At 41.6% G+C, this 18,259-nt stretch overlaps 1 protein-coding gene across 6 annotated transcripts in view; it reads right to left on the minus strand.

The window, feature by feature from the left end:
* OSBPL3 (oxysterol binding protein like 3) overlaps positions 1 to 18,259 on the minus strand; it is a 179,300-nt gene that overhangs the window by 45,434 nt on the left and 115,607 nt on the right. For 2 of the 6 annotated variants that reach the window (XM_043589106.1, XM_043589107.1), the window contains 7 exons: positions 17,925 to 18,092; positions 17,246 to 17,369; positions 15,299 to 15,402; positions 15,018 to 15,110; positions 13,818 to 13,974; positions 3,909 to 4,039; positions 257 to 364 (listed from right to left, as the gene is read on the minus strand). In XM_043589106.1, the coding sequence (XP_043445041.1) occupies positions 257 to 364; positions 3,909 to 4,039; positions 13,818 to 13,974; positions 15,018 to 15,110; positions 15,299 to 15,402; positions 17,246 to 17,369; positions 17,925 to 18,092 (885 nt within the window). The remainder of the gene's footprint in view (positions 1 to 256; positions 365 to 3,908; positions 4,040 to 13,817; positions 13,975 to 15,017; positions 15,111 to 15,298; positions 15,403 to 17,245; positions 17,370 to 17,924; positions 18,093 to 18,259) is intronic. The other 4 variants (XM_043589109.1, XM_043589110.1, XM_043589108.1 and 1 more) reach the window with 3 other exon arrangements.

An 18,259-nucleotide genomic window follows, 5' to 3' on the forward strand; every position in this document is an offset into this window, starting at 1 on the left:
TTAGGAGGAAAATGGGGTAAAGAAATACAAAAGGAAGAAGACTTCTTGGGGTGGGGAGGGGAGGAAGCAGTTTAACAATGCAGGAGGCACATATTCCAGAAAGCCTTCAGGGGCTCCCAGACCCTGCAGCAGCTGCCGGAGGTGGGCAGAGATGTGAGCACCACTCCCGAGAGGGAAACAGGGGCGACGTGACAGAGGATGTCAGGTGAGGGGGTGGCGGTCGTGGAAACATTCCCAGACGAGAAGCCTCACCCACCTCTGCCAGACTGTCACCCGACTTGGCAGCAGCAGGGGAATCGAGGAGCAGAGACTCAGCATGGATTCTGCATAAGCGTTCTTTAAGGTCTGTGTTTTGTGCTAGGGCCTGGAACATGTTAAAAATAGTGGGGCTCTGTTAATAAACGGATGTATCAGAAAAGCACAGCAGTGGGCCCAGTGGGATGGAGCCTTGAGTGGGGCACTTCCTGGATTTTTTCCTTGAATGCTATCCTACAGGATACTGGTTCGGAGATGCGAGGGGGATCAAAGATACTAAACTTTGGTAGTGATGTCCCTTCTCTAGTCTCACTTCTGGGGATGGAAGAAAGGGTTGACGAAGCTTTCCTTTTGGTGGAGAAGGAAGTCACCAACACCTTCAGCTCTTATTGAGGCCAGGGGTTTCGTGGCCCCTCATCCTCCCCAGATCTCTCCCAATGATCCCACGCTTCTGACACTGCTCCCATCCCTTTTGATTGGATGTCTTTAAATGCTAACCGTTGAAAAAAAAATTTTTTTTTTAAAAAAAAGGGGGGGGGCGCCTGGGTGGCGCAGTCGGTTAAGCGTCCGACTTCAGCCAGGTCACGATCTCGCGGTCCGTGAGTTCGAGCCCCGCGTCGGGCTCTGGGCTGATGGCTCAGAGACTGGAGCCTGTTTCTGATTCTGTGTCTCCCTCTCTCTCTGCCCCTCCCCCGTTCATGCTCTGTCTCTCTCTGTCCCAAAAATAAATAAACGTTGAAAAAAAAAAATTAAAAAAAAAATAAATAAATGCTATCTAATTTTCACACCAGTTTTACTGGATCTTGGGAAATGTGCTTAAAAGCAGTATTCTGAGGAAGATTAATTTTATTATTTTCCAATACAGGTGATGATAGTTTTCTTCATTCTTCATGACTAAGACATATTATTGAAAACAACAACAATGTACTTTCACTTACCTGGATAAAGGCTAGGAACCAGGGTCCTGGGAATGGGGGGAGGGATGTGAGCACACACAAACCCACCCCTGGGCAGGTCTGATTCCCTGTCCTAACCTCCCAGTGGGAAGCAACTGGCTTGAAGGTAGAGGGAGATGTTTCCAAATGATCTGTCTTTGGAAAGGAACAAATGTGCCTGACTGTGACCCCCAGACACTCCCACAATCAGCTCCTTGGGTGCTTGTACAAAAATCGGTCCTGTCTGTCTGTCTTCTAGGCTCTATTCCAAGAATCTCCGATCCTTTCCCATCCATTAGTGCCCACAGGGTCTACCTGCTGAGACCACAGAAGGATATGGCACTGTCTGGCCTACTGCCTGGGTCTCAAACAGGAGGTTGGTTTTATTTTTTATAACCAGGAATAGAATGGGCTTTTGGAAATACTGAGTAAATGTTCTTAATTCACACAAGTACATGTAACAATCTCTATGGGTAGTCCCTTATTTCTGACCAACATGTTGCTGGTATCTAAGTGTAAGTGGCTAGAATCTATACCAGTGGCTATAATCTTAGTATGGCCTGAAAAAAAATGTGTTACTTTAGCAGCTTCTCTTTCCTTCATAAGCCACGGGCAGAAGGAGAATACTGACTGCATATACAGCCCAAACATATCCATTCTGATAGCCTTGAGATGGCACTAAAAATTTTATTTTTAAAAAACAAGTCTTGGGGCACCTGGGTAGATTAGTTGGTTAAGCATCTCTTAGTCACCAAGCAACTCTTGGTGTTGGCACAGGTCATGATCTCATGGTTTGTAAGTTTGAGCCCTGTGTCAGGCTCCCTGATGACAATGCAGAGCCTGCTTGGAATTCTCTCTCTCTCAAAATAAATCAATAAACTTAAAAAAAAAAAAAGTCTGGAATCTAATCCAGGATCCAAGCCGAAAAGAGGAAAGAAAGGATCATTCTGTTATATCTTTAGTTTCCAAAATCCTGGACATGGGGGAGAATTCCTTATCAAAGGTAACAACTTTGGCCTAGGATACCCCTGCCCACTACCAGACAAGCAGACTAACAAGATAAGGCTAGACCTCCAAGGGAGGAGGGCGGGAGAGAGGAAGACCACAGTGAAAGGAATTCTGGGGAGCCCATTAGAGGAACCTTTTAAATGCACAAAAAGTCAACCTACCAGGAACAGCAAAAAAAGCTTTTTAGCACTAAAAAATAAACTCAAAAGAGAACTCACTTTACTTTTCCCAAACCAGAGTAGCACCCAGTATGGCTGTCCACTACAATCCAAAAGGGGGTGTTTCTATTTCTGACCTTAGAAAACCCAGAGTTCCTCAGGGTGGATGACATTGAGACTCTCTACATAGACTAAGCCCACATTATTTTTTTAATTTCTTTCAAGGGTAATATACTTGGAACTTCCACTGGCTAAATATTCCTCAAGTATGTTTCAAGAATATGTACTACTGCTAATGTATTTCCTATTAACGTCACACCAAAATCATTACTTTACTTTTCTCAGTAACATGATGAATCGAAAAGATGAATGGATATTTTCTAGTTCTCTCAAAGCCTGAATTAGCCTCTGAAAACAAGATCCTAAAGTCCATCTGCCCGACCTGACCCTAAATAAAAAGTTCAGTATTGCTTCATCTAGTAATTTTCACTTCAAAAGTGCACATGCTTTCTCTTTACAATAGGAATTCTAAAGGACAGCAAAGATCAGGGGCAAATAAGTATGTAATTTTAAAATTTCTCCAGCTTTTCAATAGATACAGAGTGAGCAACCAGACAACATCCGCTGTTCAAAGTAAAATCCTAGTGGAACCCAACTGGAATCAGGGGGAAAAGTAGAGAGAGTGAATAACAGAAGGGCTTAGTGAAAAACATCTGAAGCTTGGCCGTGATTTTCGTTGTTATGAAAACACAATGGTTATCTGACATTCCATATGACTCATCTCTTTGTGCCTGTACAGGAAAAAGAAGCCAAATGTTTTATATTACCCAAATCAAATAAAATAACTTCCAAATAACTTGAAACGGTGGTAAACAGGATGAGTGCTGTGCAGCAGAAAACATAAAAGTGAATTCGAAATTGCCCTTCTGTTATCTGTCATTTGCAAAGCCAATCTAAGCATAAGAAATCTTAGGTACATCGGGTACCTGGGTGGCTCAGTCAGTTAAGCCTCTGACTTCGGCACAGATCATGATCTCACTGTCTGTGGGTTCGAGCCCCGCTTTGGGCTCTGTGCTGACAGCTCAGAGCCTGGAGCCTGCTTCCGATTCTGTGTCTCCCTCTCCCTCTGTCCCTCCCCTGCTCACACACTCTCTCTCTCTCTCTCTCTCAAAAATAAAGATTTAAAACAATTAAAAAAAATAAAAAAGAAATCTTAGGTACAGAAATCTCCAAACTGTTGGATTTTATATCAACAGACAAATGTCTGTGAGAGTCACACAAACACACAACAAAAGCTTTACAGAAACAGAAAAAAATCAAGATAAATAGAAGGAAACCAAACTTAAAGTATCTAATGCTCAATGAAATACTAGCTACTAAGATTTGAGTAGACTCAGTTTTGGTATTCAGAATTAGCAAATCTGATGAAAGGTTAAAATATCATTTGGATAATTTGTTTGGTTTTCTCATGAATTTTCAACACAACCACGGAGTTGGAAAATACAAATAAATAAATAAAATCATGAGCCTGGCCACATGACATGCAACTTACAGATGACAGGGCGTGCTTCAGACCAATGACCTGGGCCGAGGGGGAGGAGGAGACGTCCTGTTCCATCAGCTGCTTGAGTTTTTCTCTCTCCGTTGATATGGTATTAAAAGCTGACCTTAAAGTGAAGTAAACTATAAAGATATAATCATTATAAAAAGGAATAAAGGAAGAGGCTTAATTAAAAACAAGATAAAGAGAGATGTATTTCTTTTTTTTTATTTATTTATTTTACATTTATTTATTTTTGAGAGACAGAGAAAGAGCACAAGTCGTGGAGGGGCAGAGATAGAAGGAGACACAGAATCCGAAGCAAGCTCCAGGCTCTGAGCTGTCAGCACAGAGCCCGATGCGGGGCTCGAACTCACAAACAGTGAGATCATGACCTGAGCCAAAGTTGGACACTTAACCGACTAAGTCACCCAGGCGCCCCAAGAGATGTATTTCTTACAAAAGAACTTAGAAAAGTAACAGCCCTCAATAATGAACTGAATTATGCAGCAAATGCACACTAATTGACTTTTAAGAAACACATCTGGAAGGCACAACACCAAGTGGGAACTCTAACTTAAACTATGGACTCTGGGTGCTAATGATGTTTCACTGTAGGTTCACCTGTTGTAGCAAATGGCCCATGCTGGTAGAATGTTGACAGTGGAGGAGGTTGTGGGGGGGGGGGGGGGGGGATATGGGAACTTTGTACTTTCTGCTCAATTTTGCTATGAATCTAAAACTGCTCTCAAAAAAAAGTCTATTAAAAAATTTAAAATCATACACATTTGTCAATTCCAGCCCCCCTAATCCACTATAAAACCCCAAGAATTTATGACTTATTGAGCTATTTTGAGACTTGAAAGGACACTTCTGGATTCTCAATTATCAACATTTAGTTTTGTTTGTATCCCCCAAGACTGCAAATATTTGGAAATAAAGCTCATTGCTTGTTGGGGGAAATGGTGACAATCCAGCCAAGAAAGTAGACAGCACCTTAACCAGGTGACCAAAATTAATCCCCCGTGAGGCTCAGCTGGACTCCAGGTGTAATATCTTGAAAAAGATATACCTTCGTTTTTGTTGTACAGCAACCAGGGACAGACAACTCCAAAATGAGGAACACCTTATTTTTAAAAATTGACCTGATTCTCCAAAAGTATCAATTTCACACACACACACACAAAAAAGTTGAGGAACTGTTCCCAGTTGCAAGACACTGAAGAGACATGACAATTAATGCAGTACATGATCATGGACCAGATCCTGTACTGAAGGGGAAAAGTACCATTAAAGGGCATTATCGGGACCACGACAGCATCTGGACATGGAAAATAGAATAGACGAAAGTATTGTTTCAACACAAAATTTCATAACTAAACTGTGGTTAAGTAACAGACTATCCCTATTCTTAGGAAATATACACTACGGTATAAAGGCATACAGAAAGATATCATGTAGGATTCCCACTCTCACACGGTTCAGAAAAATAAACACATGCACGCATGTGCACATATGGTGTGTGTGTGTGTGTGTGTGTGTGTGTGTGTGTGTGTAAAGAGAGAGATAAAATATATGTGGCAAAATATTAACAAATGATAAATTTGGGTAAAGGATACATGGGACTTCTTTGTATTCTTCTTGCAACTTGTCTATAAATTTGAAATTATATTAGGGTATTACCTACCCTCTTTCTTATCAGTCTTCCAACTGCTTGACCCAGAATCCTCCAGCTCTAAGCCTGGCATCCAGCCACTCTGTTCACTTTAGTGAGAGCTTAGCACCTCTAGGAGCTCAGCGGCCTGAACTAAAGTTTTTAAAAACCGCTAACACATATGACAAAAAATTCATCAAATTTTGACCACATTGAGTTATCTCCTAGGGATGGGGAACCACCATCTAAATTACTGATCATGGATACCCTATTTGGATATTATCTTTCCAGTCTCCTTTACTATATTTTGTTTTAGAAAGGTAACCAAGGAAGAGACAGAGACATACTTCTTCTCAGATGGCCTGGCATATTATTGAATTCCACAGGGTTGCATTTTTAGAGGCATTGTCATTCAAGAGTGGCCTATTTAGTATCACAGAAACTAAATACGTATTATTGACTTACTTCCTCATTTCACAGCCACAAGGACAACTGCACCTCCCTATAGGTTGTTGCTGAACTTGTCTGAGGCTGTGGTGTTCAGGGATGGATTTAGATCATCTTCATAAAGTCATGGTACAAATAAGCAATTTGTTTAAACACACACACAGTTTCCTAGGTTATTAGTACAATTCATGTCTTCTCTTTTGCCAACAGAAGACAGGGTAAATAGGTACTAAAGGCCAATAGGCATCAAGTTTTCTAACAATGTCTACGAAACACACTCAACTCTGATTTAACCAATTTCATTGAGCAAAATAATGGGCAGTACAACCAAGTAAGCAACAGTGTGGGCTCTGAACCAGCCCTGGATTCTTCCCAGCTCTTTCACTTATTCACTGCATGACTCTGGACAAATATATGCCATTCCTGAACCCCAGTTTCCTCATTTGTGAATAAGGGTCATAACAGTGTTTACTTTGTAAGATGATTATAGGGATTAAATAAGGTAATGCAGCAAAAGCAAATGACCCAATGGATAGCATAGAATAAATAATCAATGTTGCTGCAATAATAATAGTGATGGTGATAAAAGCAACATGGAGGCGAGCAGTGGTGACTGCACTCTCTTGAAATATGGGCAGCAGTTTTAAGGGAGTCCTTGGGTCTCTTGCCGGGACAACACTGGTAAATAACTGCACACAGGATGCAGGGTCTATGAATGAGGGAATGACCAGCGTCTGTTCAGCAGAAGAACATTCTCAGCTGGGGGGCAACAAACCCCACAAGTAACTCAGCATTTTACGTCCTAGTAGATAGACAAGCCCCCCAACACACACGCTCCAGAAGACACCCATGCCCATCTGAGAGGGCCCCGGGGGAATACCTCTTCACTATCATGGTTTCATTGTTGTGTTTTGGTCTTTTTTAAGATTGATTGATTAATTGATTGATTGATAGAAAGCAGGGGCAGAGAAGGAGATAAAGAGAATCTGAAGCAGGCTCCATGCAGCACAGTGCAGAGCCTGACACAGGGCTCGAAATCATGAACCACGAGATCATGACCTGAGCTGAAACCAAGAGTTGGGTACTTAACCAAGGGAACCACCCAGGTGCCCCTGTTTTTTTGTCTTTGGCCTAAGTTTCCTTAATGTATTATGACAATTAAGTTGTTCTCTTTAAATTGGGGTATAATTAACATTAACATTATATTAGTTTTGGTGTATACCATGATTCGGTATCTGTATCCACTGCAAAATGATCACCACAATAAGTCCAGTTAACAACTGTCACTTCACATAGTTACAGAGGAAACATTTTTCCCCCCACGTCACGTGTAGTGCTTTAAATGAAGTAAATGTGGCACTCAGCTGGCTGGCACTTTAGCAGATCAATTCCTCTGGCTTTCAGATGGCCTGCCGTAAAGCAAGGCTTTCAACCTGATGAGAACATTCCATTTAAAGTTGGCAGAATATACACCACTTGGCTCCAAATGGATAGCTGACAAGACTGCAGTGGGCATAAAATAAGCAGAAAGAAACTCAGATAGTCACTATATTGGGTTTTAAGGTGTGAAGGGCTTTCTAAACCACCTGACAAAGGAGCTTGGAAGACCAGACCGCCATGCACTGAATTTCTTAAATGACTGCTTAGGCCCACTCAGAACTCATTCACAGCATAAGGATCCAGCATACACAGAGGGACTGCTAGAGGCTGATCACGGGAGACGATACGTATATTAATCATTAAAGACACATGATCCCAGAAGTGAGGAATATTGTCTGTGACAGAATGCTTTCTTACTAATTTCTAACATGATGCTAGAGAAAAATTAAAAAACTTACAAAGAGAGAAAATCCAAATACATATATCACATTTATGGATATCTGACAACGAGCAAAACCACACAGAAAGTCTTCAATGCTCAGAGCCACAGAGAACCCCAAAGATCACTAAGGCCACCTGCCATATAGGATGACCAACTCCTCTCCGTCTCCAAACTTTCTTGTCAGTGGTTTTGGGCCATGTTTGCCAGGGCATTTGCTGTCTCCTACAGCAGTCTGTTCTGCTCCTAGATGCTGATGTGGGGAAGGAAGCCCTCCTGTTCCCAAGTCGAAATTTTCTCAGGGCCTCCTCATTGGCAAACCAAACTACCTCTTCATTCAAGTGGTGTTCAAATATCAAAAGGCAATTCTGACATCTCTATTTACACGTCTTTCCCAGACTGTCTTTAGCCATTCCTCAGACCGCCTCACTGTACTCAGAGAGTGGGACGCAGGTTGAGTTTTGACAGAATGGAACGCCATAAGCCTCAGACTATTGACTCTTGGTGACCACTACCTTTCCCATTTCTACAGGCTTCCACGGTATTCTTTTATTGAGTTACACGGTGAGAGTACGGTTAGCACGTTTGGATGGTGAAAGGTGGTACTTAAGGACAGCTGTCGTCTTAATTTACCTGAACTCTATTGTTTAATGTGTTCCTTCTCCAGGAGTTTCTCAGCATCACAAAAAAATAGGTCTTGGGGAAGACAGCTAGGAATACCATGGACACCACTTCTATGGAGGCAGTGTGGTCCAAAGGAAAGACATTTTGTAATAAGGCAAATGTGAACTGAAATCCTACCCCTACCTATTTGTTGCCATTTAGATTTTGGACAAATCCTTGGTTTTCACATCTGTACATGTTTCTAATGCCCACATCTCAAGAGTGCTTTAAGGAATCAGTGAGAAAATATGCTATCATATAGCACCCAACCCAATTTTTCATTCCCTTTTTAATGAAAAGCACACGTACGAATTTTCTTTAAAATGATAACACATCTAAAAGATCAGACTTGATCTTCTGAAATCTGCTTCCTCTAATTTTCAAACCTCATAGGATATCCATGGTTCAAACCTCACAGGCTATCTAACTGATATTCTATCCGAGTGGTCCTTTCATTTAGATACAGTAGGTAATTTGACTGAATGGTCCTACTTACTTTCTGATAATTTACATAAATACAATTGCTCAGCAGATTTTTATGCTGAATCCTAAATTATGTTTGATAAATGATCTGGCTTTTCTTTAAGTTCTGTATATCTTCTGACTTTTAATCTGTGACATGCTTGGCTTTTTATCCAATGCTTCCATAAACTCAAAACAGTTCAGAAGATGATCCTTCAACAGTTAAAAACTCAGCACAGCAAAAGAATCAGGAACAAAAGGACACTAAATAATAAAATACAGTTTAATTTTGTTCTACTTTTAACCTTTTCATTTGTAAATGAGGATTTCCCTCACCGAAAATGCCCTCGGGAAGTATCATTAAACCTACCTGCAGAAGTATCATTAAACCTAACCTTTTTCATCCACAGTAGAACAGAAATGGCCACTTCCAGGGGCACCTGGGTGGCTTGGTCGGTTAAGTGGCCGACTTCGGCTCAGGTCATGATCTCACGGTCCGTGAGTTCGAGCCCCACGTCGGGCTCTGTGCTGACAGCTCACACCCTGGAGCCTGTTTCAGATTCTGTGTCTCCCTCTCTCTCTCTGCCCCTCCCCTGTTCACGCTCTGTCTCTCTCTGTCTCAAAGATAAATAAACGTTAAAAAAAAAATTAAAAAAAAAAAAAAAAGAAATGGCCACTTCCATACTCTGGACCCTGTTCTTATCCTATCCCTTGCTTTCCCACCCTAAAACTGTTCACCATATTCAGTCATTCCTGTTTTGGCTACTAATAGAACCCTGTCTCATAAAACCTTCTTGTACCAATAAGCGACAACAGGAATTCTTTCTATTCAGGACAAAATAACCAATCAGAGAAAAGAGTTACAGAATCTGAGACCCAAAAGTCAGTAGAACTGCTGTAGGACATTTAATGGATGAGGCAACCAAGGCCCAGAGACATTAACTGGTGAGATCAAAATTCCACAGCTGATCATAACAGACTGGCCTAGAATGAATGCCTGTCTTCTGACTCAGACAATACAGAGGATTAGCTCCAAAAAGGTTTATTATTTACCATGTTTCCTGCATTATGTTTCTCAAGAACTTTAGTTCCTGAGTGCCAATAGCTACTAGGAAGTGGGGGAAAAAATCACTGACTTAAACAAAACTAACAGCTCTCTTTGCTGGAGGACTTCTCAGTGCCTTTAATATTTACTATTCTTGTGTAAATTCACAGGGGACCATAGTCAGCAGTGTTTTCCCAACATTTTTAATCATGGAATTCTTTTGTTTTTAAAAGCATTTTATGGGTAAAGTGTTCCACGAAATATATTTGGAGAGATGTAAAAGTTAATATATGCAATGTAAATTCCTTAAGGACTTTTAAGTTTTAGTACTTTTTGTTCTCTATTTGCTTACATGTGTGTCAATTATGCATGCAAAGCCAGACACATGAACCAATGAAAACTATTTCAACGATACGCCGTTAAAAGTCAAATTTAGTTTATAATATATAAGAAGGACTTTTTCAACGATGATGGGTATACATTAGCTGTCTACCCTTTGATCTAATCTTCTACAAAACAGGCTTCAGATGCATTTAACAAATTAAAGGAAAAGTAGGTTACAGAGACTATGTTACCACATCCGTGGAATTCTTACGTTTAGTTTACTTGCTCCGAATCACAATCAATGGATTAGTCATACAGTCAAGAAACTGCAATAAAAACCATCAGTGACAAAATCAGGCTCACACAAGGCAGACAGGTCAAGATGCTGTGAGCTTGAATGCATGGAAGTGAGAAAGCACGCAAGGTCACAGAACTGAGGACAAACCTGAGAAGTATCTATTCCACGAGGCCTCTGAGTCCCAGCCTGTGTAAAAGGGACTCCCAGAGATCTTTTCAGTGTGTGCAACTGTACTTTAGAACCACAGCAATGAAACACAGCTTGTTAGGCTCCCTGTGGAATTCAAGTCTGTAAGCCCATGGGGCAAAGGCTGTTGTTCAATAAACACACCTGGTCTTTTCTCAGAGCACAAACCTTGACCTAGTCTAGGTATGGGGCAGCCCTGCAGCCAGCTGTTTTGAACAAAGCCTGAAAGACAAAACAGCTGGCTGGAGCCCAGTGTAGACTTTCTGCAAGGTCGAGCCCTCTGCAGGAGGAAAGGATCGGCGGATTGACTCAATACGGCAACCTCTCTCTGTTCTGCCGAGGAAGCAGCTTCTTCAACGTCTAAAATTCAGGATATCCCTTCTCTGAGGAGGCATTATCTTCTCAGTAAAAAGACGGTTTGGGTTGTTAAAAAGTAGTGCTCTTTTGCAGGAATTCCCTCTCACAAAGCCTAAAATGCAATGCCGTAATTGCACTCGACCCTTTAATACTAGAGAACATGCAAGAGCCTGCGTGAAGAGCTTTGAAGGGGCCGGGGGAAGCAATTCTTCCCATTTCACAGGTCGTACAACGGTATTGCAAACAGTGACAGAGTTCTAATGGCAACTAGAACAAGGGTTTGAGGTGGGAATTTTTAAAGGACGTGAAGTGGTTTCCTCATAGCCACATGCTTCATGTTTGCGGGGTAAGGGAAAAAAAGCTGAAAGAATCAGTAAGGTCATGGGAGAAAAACATGGGGCTGGGAGAAGAAGGCAGCAGATCTCGTACCTTCTTTTCTCTCACTTCAAACACTGTCCCCCGCCCCCACTTACAACTTTTAAACCCATTTTCTCCTTTAAAAAATAACACACCGGGGCACCTGGCTGGCTCAGTTTGTTAAGCAGTCTGGCTGTTGATTCCGGCTCAGATCATGATCTCACGGTTCTTGAGACTGAGCCGCGTGTCGGGCTCTGTGCTGACAGGATGGAGTCTGCTTGGGATTTTCTCCCTCTGACCCTCTCCACCTCTCGCACACACGCTCTCTCTCTCAAAATAAATAAATAAACTTTAAAAAAAAAAAGGCAGTAAGAACATAATAAGTACTTATAACTCTAGCCTCCATCACTAAAATGCTGGTGTAGATCCTTCCAGACGTTTTAGTATGCCTATATATGCCAGATTTATAAAGTTGGGGTTTTTTTCTAAAAAATAGAATCATACCTATATCGTTTTGAGACCTGTATTTTTACACAATGGTATGTTGTGAACTTCTTCCTATGTCTATAAAAGTAGCCCTGGTCACCCCATCCCTCAGGGTGGTGAGACACAGGTAAGGAGCATAGACTGTGGGCCAGGGAGGATAGGATACAAGTCTCAGGTTGTCCACTTTCTACCGCTATCTTACACAGGAAGCTCTTCAGCTTCTTGAAGGTTCAGCTTTCTTATCTGTGCAACAAAAATTACAATAACATCTGCTCCATAGGTTGCTTCTAGAATGAAATGAAACAGTGCATGGAAAGTGCTTAACAAATACCTGACATAATAGCTATGTGCTCAATATGAGGTTGCTATTTTTATTATTGTGGCTGTCGAGTCTTCTACCGTGTAATTATATTATATTAAAAAATGCAATTTCCCTATTGTTTGGTATTTAGGTTATTTCTAATTTAAAAAAAAAATTTCTATTTTGAAATCATCATAGATTTATAGGAAGTGGCAAAAGTAGTATAGGGAAGTCTGGGGTACCCTGTATCCAGTTCCCACGGGGGTAACACCTTACATAACTATGCTACACTATCCAACCCAGGAGAACTGACATCTTATTCAGCCATCACCAGTTTTACATGCTCTTATGTGTGTAAAATATAGGTCAAGGCAATTTTATCATATGCATGGATTCATGGAACCATCACCACAATTAGGATCAGAACTTTGCATTACCACCAAGATTCCTCCTGATACCCCTTCATAATCACACCCATACTTTTCCCCTTTCCCTCCTCCCTCTCCCTAAGCCGTGGCAACCACTAATCTCTTCTCCAGCAACACCATTTTATCCCTTCAAAAGTATTAATAGGTGGAAGCATATACTGTGTCACCATTTGAACCTGGCTTTCACTCATCATAATGTCCTTGAGATCCATCCAAGGAACTATGCATATCAGTATCTGTTCGTTTGTATTGTTGAGCTGTATCCCACTGTGTGGACGTCCCATAGTTTGTTTAATCATGCGCCTGTTGAAGGACATTTGGGTTGTTCCAATCTTTGGCTAATAGCTAATACAAATAAACCCGCTTGGAACATTTGTGTGTAGGGTTTTGTGTAGACTCAAGTTTACATTTCTCTGGGATAAATGCCCAGGAATGTGAATGTTCAGTTATATGGTAAGTGCATGTTTAGTTTTATATAAAGCTGCCAAACCATTGTCCAGAGTGGCTGCCCCATCTCTCATTGCCGCCAGCAATATATGAGAGATCTAGTTTCTCCGTGTTCTCACCAGCATTTGGTACTGTCTTGTTTTGGAGCTATAATCGGGGTATGGTAATCTCATCCTGGCTTTAATTTGCATTTCCCTAATGGCTAATGATGTTGAACATCTATTTCTAATTTTTGATATAAGCAGTGCTACAATGGGTATCTCTATTTGGGTGAATTTTAAATTAATTCCTACGAATGAATTCTTCAAAGTGGAATTGCTGGATAGATTTTTTCTTTTTAACTTGAAACATAATGTCATACTGCTCTCTGGAAGAGTACCAACTGATAGCCCCCATCAGCAGCATGTGAACCACTCAGCTTTTAAAGAATACCTAACACTCTCACTATTTCCCCTAAGGGCTTAAAAAGAAACTTCTTGTCAATACATTCCCTAGTACCCGAGAAATAAAGTAAAAATTAGATTGCCCCAAATCCTAACAGAGCAGAAAATGAACCAACCAAGATTCCCTCTCCAAGGACATCCCACATCCAGACATGCATCTAACATTTTCATCAAACACATTAGGAAGAAAGAAAACTCATTTACCTTTATGAGCAATATGACACAGTTCTTCTTGCATTTTAGAAAACTCTGATGAGGTTTCAGAGCCATCAGAATAATTTTTCTCTTCTCCAAAATCTAATGTTGACAAATTAGGGTTGGAGGAATGTAGTCTTACTGGGCCAGGAAAAGGTTTAGGGACCTAAAGTGACACCAAAGGGAGACATTTCTTTTCAGATGCAAATGGCTTAGAATATTTACTGTTTCTAAGATTAGAAAGTAGTGCAAGAAGAACATTTTCTAGGTACATCTTTCTGTTGAGATAACTTAAAAATAAATGAAAACCCAGGAAAGCACTTTCTCCAGCAACTTGCTCTGGCTTCTTGCAAAAGAAAAATGGGTGAGAAATCACATGTTCTTTTGGAGATGATAGAAGCATTAAAGCTCTAGGTTGAAATGACAGCTAAAGCTGCCAGGCTCTTTCCCGTTGATACTCAATTCCTTCCTCCTGGCAATAATCACCCAGTATCTATGTTGTTAACAGTGCATAGGTTTAAAAATGTTTCTTTAATTTGTATCTGGTGCTTCTACAAAAGCAACTTCTCACATGCTTGTACACAAATCACTCTTTGCTTCAAAAGTTCTTAATCTCCACCCCTAAGGTGCTTTGAACAAAGAGTGTATAAGAGTATAGTAGATCACTTATCCATTACGCTCCTGATTTATTTGACCCTAACAATGTCCCAATTTAATATGCAATGGCTGAGCTGCAAATCTTGGCCTCTGGCTTGGCTGTGCACTGGGAAAGTAGGTGGCCAGTGTAACACAGTGAAACTCTGATGGGGGTTTGGGAGGTTGCAGACAAGAGACAAGACAGAGTCTGCACAATGTCCCATTTCCAGAGAACTCAGTCAGTAGGCTCAAAGGGATGAGTTGTCCATGGACTAGCAGGAGAACAGGCGGGTCAGAGCACACACACAAGGAGGGAAGAGGGCAGGCAGGCCAAGCATATATAAAGGGGAAACCAAAGTCCTAGAAATGGCTGCAGCCCCTCCAACCTCATACCATTTTCCCCTTACCCAATTCTACTACATGCTTATCCTAGTATCCAGAAAATCTAAGTGATTAAATTTCCCTCTGCCCAGGGTATCTATGAGAACAACTATAGAAAATCCACTTGTCTATTCTATTTGAGTCCAAGCAGCCCCCAGCATGCGGCATGGAGAGCAGGGAAGCGATGGTTACCTGCAGTGTTCCTTTAGCATCTTTGCCAATAGCTCTGGACCGCCACCTCCTGTGTGATCTTTTTTCCTTTTTAGGACTTTCAAAAGCTCCACCCTTTGTTTCAAAACAGGAAAGAGAGCACAGAAAGTAAGGGAAAACTGCAAGCAAAGTGCCCACCTCCATCCCCTTGAATTTGGCTGAAGCAACCGGCCAGATAATGTCCTACTGTTAGTTTGAGGCTGGGGAGGAGAGAGGAAAGCAGGAAAACACCAGAATGCACACAGAAGAGGGATCTGGCTGACCTGGATGGCGTTGATAGCTGGCGCTGAATAGGTCCGATGCAGGACGTCCATACTTTGTAGGAGCTGGCTCATTTCCACCAGGTAGGCATGACAGTGTGCCAGGTCTGGGGGACAGGAGCAAAAGGAAGCTTTATAGCTCTTATCTTGGCATCCAGGTTTCGCTATGCTAGTGCCAACTACCTTCTGTACTCGTCTATACTATTTGATTTTCATCTGTACGGGGAAGAAATTTTATTTCCTTTTTTACAGAAGAGGCAGTACACTGTCACGGTTAAGCGCACAGATTTGGAGCACCAGGCTGCCTCGGTTTGAACACTTCATGAACTGTGAATCTTGGGTGAATTCCGTAACTTCTCTGTGCCTCAGTTCCCTCATCTGGGAAAGGGAGATAATTATATACCTGCTTTCATATGTTGAATGGTTGACATATGCGGCATGCTTGTAGACTGCTGGCATACTGTGAACACTAAATAAATCAACTATCATCATTATTACCATTATTTCAAGTATTACATCATCTGCTTATAAGGACTCCAGACAGGCTAAATGAATAAAACAAAATGAAGGTTATATTGGTCTCTAAGGAAAACTGTGGATCAGGGACCCATATGAGACTTTGATGATCCTCTGCAGGTTGACCTCAGAGGAACTAACCTAAGTCCTCATACCACTTCCTCCGTCACTAACTCCAAAGATAGTCCTTAATTTGCCGCTCACTGGATGATGCCTTAAGAGAGTGGCTTTCAAACTTTGGCATCACCAGAATCAACTGAAGAACTTGTTAAACCACAGATCATTAAGATCCGCCCCCCCTCCCCCTGCTCCGGTTTCTGATTTGGTCTATCTGGGTTGAGCCTGAGAATCTGCATTTCAAATAAGCCTGCAGGCCAGGCCAATGCTGCCAGCCTAGAGGGCACTTCAAGGACTACCTGTGCCAAAATGTCAGTCCGTGAAGCTCTTGACTGTGAGGGCCAAACCTATATGGCTCCAGGTGTGACAGTATCTTCATTCAACAGGAGAAAATGCAATTTTCAAGGCCACCACCTGGTATAGTGGCTCTCAATCATGGCTCTGCTTTAAAATCAACTGGGGAAATTTTTAAAATTATCTATGTGCAAGTTCCATCTCAGATAATTAATTCAGAGTGTCCCCAATCCCACTGGTGACTTGTTTTGGGTTTTTTTAGTTCCCTGGGTGGTTCTGAGCTAATTAGGGATGAGACCACTGAGCTTCCTTATGGAAGAGTTCTTAATCCTGACTCTTTATCAGAGTCATTTGGGAAACTTTAAAAAATTAGTCATACCAAGACCCCAGTCCAGGCCAATTTAAAGACACTCTTGTGAACAGCGGGTACTCTTACATTTTAAAAGCTCTCTTGGGGCACCTGGGTGGCTCAGTTAAGTGTCTGACTCTTAGTTTTGTCTCAGGTCATGATGTCATGGATCATGAGTTCAAGCCCCGCATCAGGCTCTGTGCTGACCGTGTGGAGACTGCTTGGGATTCTCCCTCTCTCCCTCTCTCTCTCTGCCCTCCCCACTGCCGTCTCCCCCAGTCTCTCTCAAAATAAATAAATGAACTTAAAAAAAAAAGCTCTCTTGGTGATTCTAGAGTACAACCAGGGTAGAGAGCTCCTATTTTGTGGGGATCTCCATTTGGTTCACCCACTCACCTTTAGAAGTGACTCCCAATCTTAGATGTGCACCCCTGTCATTTTTGGCACTTAAAAGAAATAGCACCCTTGAAGACTGTGATCTAGTAGGTCCAAATGGAAATCAGACCTGAGTGCTTAAAGAATATGAAAAGCCACCTGTGTGCACACACACCCAGGCACGGATGTCAAGTTCAAATGTAGACCACTGATAGGGAGACTCATCCAAGGTGTAAATACTAACCGAGTCCAATCTACAAGCCATGACTGCAAGAAGCAGAGTTTTCAAGTCACTTTACCTTTTGAGCACTTTTCCATGTCCTCTGAAGACTGTAACCATATTGGAACACGGGTCTCACCACCACAAGAAAATGATAAATTGCTTCCAGTTTGAATTGAATTCTGCTTTGATATACTGCTACGCTGTTGCACAGATGACAAAAGCACATTATAAATGAAAACAGAGCCCAGTGAGAACACTTTAGGGTAAAGGACAACAAAGTAAGCTAGTCGCTAATGGAAGCCATCTGCCTGTAATGGGGAAGAAGCTTCCACAAAGCGCTCCACTAGAGACTTTAAGCTCTGGCTGTCACCTCAGCCTGGCCAAACCATGCTGTCGTGCCTTGGACTGTGGTCCTTAATTTCTTCTTCTGTCAAATGATAATCATGACAAAATAATAGCATAAATGTTGGGAAATTTTGTAATCCTGTACGGCTATAAACATACTTACTGCATTTTACAAGCAGATAAGAAAATCAAAGTCAAAATGGTCAAGGGAAATCTGGAAGAATCAGGACTATTAAATCCCTCCTTATGTGCTATTCTTCAGTTACTGTCCCAGAGATAACGGATACTCCTCGGACCCTGAGTCTGACCAACTGGACAAACAGATTTCTCCCCACAAGCTGTTCTTCCTTTAGTCAGAGCCCCCCATTTGGGACACCCCCACACAAAGCCACTCCCTTCCTTTAAATTACCTTCCTACTTGAAATGGAGTCTAAGACACCAGACGCAGAGTCTGTGACCGTGGGTCCTTGGAAATAGTGATTAACGTCATGTGGAAACATGGCGATTTCATTCTGACGATACATTCTGTGGTGGCGGAGTTTAGATACCCACTCATCGAAGATTTCTTCTGACTTTACCTAAATGATATTAAATTGAAAGAGGGAAACAAGAGCGTCACTCACTCAAAGAAGCAATTATTCATCAAATTGAGACACCCTCTGTTTTCATGTTGGCACATGGAGAAATGTAGAAATATCAGTTTGTTGATTTAGTTTATATTTATGTGATTTATAGGAGCAAGTTT

This window comes from Prionailurus bengalensis, chromosome A2, assembly GCF_016509475.1.
Source record: "Prionailurus bengalensis isolate Pbe53 chromosome A2, Fcat_Pben_1.1_paternal_pri, whole genome shotgun sequence".
Taxonomy (NCBI): domain Eukaryota; kingdom Metazoa; phylum Chordata; class Mammalia; order Carnivora; family Felidae; genus Prionailurus; species Prionailurus bengalensis.